Source organism: Sphaeroforma arctica (assembly GCF_001186125.1).
Source record: "Sphaeroforma arctica JP610 unplaced genomic scaffold supercont1.1133, whole genome shotgun sequence".
In the NCBI taxonomy this organism is placed as follows: Eukaryota; class Ichthyosporea; order Ichthyophonida; genus Sphaeroforma; species Sphaeroforma arctica.
Window position 1 is genome coordinate 17,835 of NW_014039425.1, and position 3,983 is coordinate 21,817.

The 3,983-nt window shown below is 48.0% G+C and overlaps 1 protein-coding gene across 1 annotated transcript in view; it reads right to left on the bottom strand.

Moving 5' to 3' along the window:
- Positions 1 to 3,871, bottom strand: part of SARC_10089 (hypothetical protein) — a gene marked incomplete at its 5' end in the record, with an annotated part of 16,620 nt that extends 12,749 nt beyond the window's left edge. The window contains 3 exons of the mRNA XM_014295877.1: positions 1,306 to 1,927; positions 2,837 to 3,089; positions 3,707 to 3,871. Coding sequence (XP_014151352.1) covers positions 1,306 to 1,927; positions 2,837 to 3,089; positions 3,707 to 3,871 — 1,040 coding nt within the window. The remainder of the gene's footprint in view (positions 1 to 1,305; positions 1,928 to 2,836; positions 3,090 to 3,706) is intronic.
- Positions 3,872 to 3,983: the final 112 nt, after the last annotated feature.

Consider the following 3,983-nt stretch of genomic DNA (forward strand, 5'->3'; position numbering starts at 1 on the left):
ACGTAGTAGTATATATATATATATATATATATATATATATATATATATATATACTACACACACATATATATATATATACAATACTATATATATATATATATATATATATATATATATATATATATATATATATATATATATGTATATATAGCATCAAGCAATAAGCACTTAGCATGAACCACAAACCACTTAGTATTAAGCAATAAGCACTTAGCATGAACCGCAAACCACTTAATATTAAGCAATAAGCACTTGGCATTAACCACAAACCACTTAGAACAAAGCAATAAGCACTTAGCACTAACCACAAACCACTTAGCATGAAGCAATGAGAACTTAGCACTAGCCACTTAGCATTAAGCAATAAGCACTTGACACTAACCACAAACCACTTAGCCTTAAGCAATAAGCACTTGGCATTAACCACAAACCACTTAGCGTTAAGCAATAGGCACTTAGCACTAACCACAAACCACTTAGCATTAAGCAATAAGCACTTAGCACTAACCCCAACCCACTTAGCACTGAGCAATAAGCACTTAGCACAAACCACAACCCACTTAGCATTAAGCAATGAGCACTTAGCACTAACCACAAACCACTTAGCATGAAGCAATAAGCACATAGCACTAACCCCAACCCTCTTAGCACTGAGCAATAAGCACTTAGCGCTAACCACAAACCACTTAGCATGAAGCAATATGCACTTAGCACTAACCACAAACCAATTCGCATTAAGCAATAAGCACTTAGCACTAACCACAAACCACTTAGCATTAAGCAATAAGCACTTAGCATTAACCACAATCTACTTAGCATTGAGCAATAAGCACTTAACACTAACCACAAACCAATTAGCATTAAGCAATAATCACCTAGCACTAACCACAAACCACTTAGCATTAAGCAATAAGCACTAACCCCAAACCACGTAGCATTGAAAAATAAGCACTTAGCACGAACCACAAACCACTTAGCAATAAGCAATAAGCTTTTGGCACTAACCCCAAATCACTTAGCACAAAGCAATAAGCACTTGGCACTCACCACAAACCACTTAGCATTAAGCAATAAGCACTTAGCTTAACCACAAACTACTTATCATTGAGCAATAAGCACTTAGCACAAACCACAAACCACTTAGCATTAAGCAATAAGCACTTAGCACTAACCACATAGCATTAAGCAATAAGCACTTGGCACTAACCACATAGCGTTAAGCAATAAGCACTTGGCACTTGGCACTTGGCACTATGTACCAAGTACTAGGGTTGACAATGCACTGATTACAATTGTTTAACATACGTGGCCGTATCTCTGGGCGGTGTCTGCACACTGACGTGTTGTGAGAGATAGGTCTCTAGGTCACTGACGTCGCTTTCGCCCCTGTGCAACGCCTCAGTGTCATAGTCCGTGCCACTGCCACTCCAACTGTTGCTATGACTACCACTACCACTGCCACTATCGTAATCACTGTCACTGCAGCTTGCACTCTCGCTGCCGCTGTGTGCGGTGTGTGGCGCTGTTTCCGACGAGCACGAGTCCTCTTCCGCACATGCGCGTATTCGCGCGTGTGATCGCGGTGTGCGCGGCGCGTCGCGCCCGTCGCTCTCGCTGTCTTGCTGGTCCGCGCTGTCGTGGTTGCCATGGTTACCAGCGTCGCTGTCACTGCCGCTGAATCCGTCGCTGTCACTGCCACTGGCTGTGCTGTGGTCGCTGCCACTGTCGGAGTGGTGTGCGCGTGTGGCGCGTGTGTCACGGTCGCTGTGGTCGCGCGAGTGCGTGTGTGTGCGGGTGCTGTTGCGTGGATGGGGCTGTAGGCGTGCTCTTGTGCGTGTGCGCGTGTTTGTGTTTGTGGTGGCGAGTAGGGCTGCGGCATTTGGCACAGACGCTTGAAGGGCCTGGAATGGCTTGTAGGTGTTGTCGGCTGTGGTGAGAGGGAGCGGTGACGATATCTTCAGAGTACAAACAACTTTAGAGCAGCGTAAATACGTACGACGGCGCACGTGCGACAGAGACGCTGTGGGTCAGGCAAGACATCCGATGGGCAGAGCAGAGGACAGGACACGAACAGTAGACAGCAGGCAGTAGACACTACGCAGTGGGAGGGACGACTGGTGACACACCAAACTGATTGCACAGAGTGGCTCATGCATGCCACAATCGGATGTATCATGAGAGAGACGAGACGTGGGATACAGCACACAGAGGATGTTTAGAGGTTAGTAGGGTTTTAACCCTAAATACTAAAACCCTAAAAAGGGGGATGTTTTGAGTATACGGATTGCTCGGATCACTCGCTTGTGCATCGGTATGTGTTAACCAAAGCGTATGTGCGGGCAGCATAAACGTGAACGGTGGAAGCGCCTGCAGAGGACAAACAAAAAGTGACACATACAACGCTGATGGGCAGTAGTCAATCGACACACACCTATCACTCCATGACGCGCTCACTTATGCATTGCCTTATGTGTTCAGGGAACCAATCAGATACACACGACTATTTATAGAACACACCTGCTGGCAACGCATAGAATCAATTGCAGCCCGAGAATCTCGCACTATTCAAACCCCATCCCCCACACACACATATATAGGCGCATGCATACACATACACACAAATAGGCGCATGCAGACACATACACATATATAGACGCACACACATACTCCTGTGGCTCCTCACACACGCGCGTGATTATACCAACCTCCCTAAAACTAAGACTACACACACACACACACCCCCCTCTATTCTATCTCTATATCGCGTTCACATACAACAAGACATGTCAAACCATACACGGCAAGGTTGCCAACACACACTCCTGCAGCCACACACCCCACTTGCCCCTGAATCCCACCCACACACCCCACTTGCCCCTAAATCCCACCCACACACCCGTAGCTACGCCCAGTGCACCTGTGTCCCTGGAATTGGACCGTCTGCGTGCCGCGGGGTCATCGCGTGCGCTGTAGTATGCGTGGCTGCCGTTGCGGCGGGTCTTGCGGCTCTCGCGTCGTCGTTCGCGGTCGTGCATGCTGGTGGTGTAGTATACGCTGCTGTCGATCTCACGCGGCCCAGTGGTTGAAGCCTGAAGAGAGGGGCAGGGGATAGGGAGGGTGCAATGATTGAGGGGAGGGGCTGACTTGGCACTTGGGTTTTAGGACCGGTCCTTAGTTTTGGGTTAGTTTGTGGCTGGGGCTCAATGGGGGAATGGACACGTGTACTGTGCACTGGACTGTTGGATGTGTGTGTGTGTGCGTGTGTGTGGAAGGCGGCTGTGATACAGGCGCAGACACAGTCGTTGATGTGAAAGGGTTCCTTGAACGTGCAATGTACAGGCACTAGCCGTGGTGGCAGGTAGAGGTAGTAGGTACATATTTGACGTTTACGTATAAATGTTGACGTACAAATACGTTATACGGGCGGGTATGCAAGCACAGGGGTGATTGCGGCCCAATACGCATGGGAACTATAAAATGTATCGGTCCACGTGATAGCAGCAATGCATGGGCCATACACAAGAGATTCACACAACGATGCACGCACGAACACCCGAGATATTAGGCTATCCGAAACACAGTATACATGCTTTTATGTGTAGCACACTAACGGAATAAATACAGTTAATGAGCTCAAGCATACCCCATATCCATATGTAGCACATGCACAATACCCACCTCTATCAACCACATGCCCACCACCCACCTCGCTTTCGTCTGATGTGCTTGTGTCGTCTGGGTCAGAATGGTCTGCGCGCATGCCCCTGCGGCCCTTAACACGCCCACGGCCTCTAGTCTTCCCATCGGCTGAGGCTGTGTCTTTGGTGCTGTTGTGTGCGGTGTTGTTGTTGTTAGGCGATAAGGAAAGGAGCTATTCCATACAACTGCTGGTATCATGGTAAGTCTTAGTGCGGATGCAGGTGAGGGAGTGTGCAACAGGTAGTATAGGGTACTACACTGAGTGTCTTGTTTATAGTCTACAG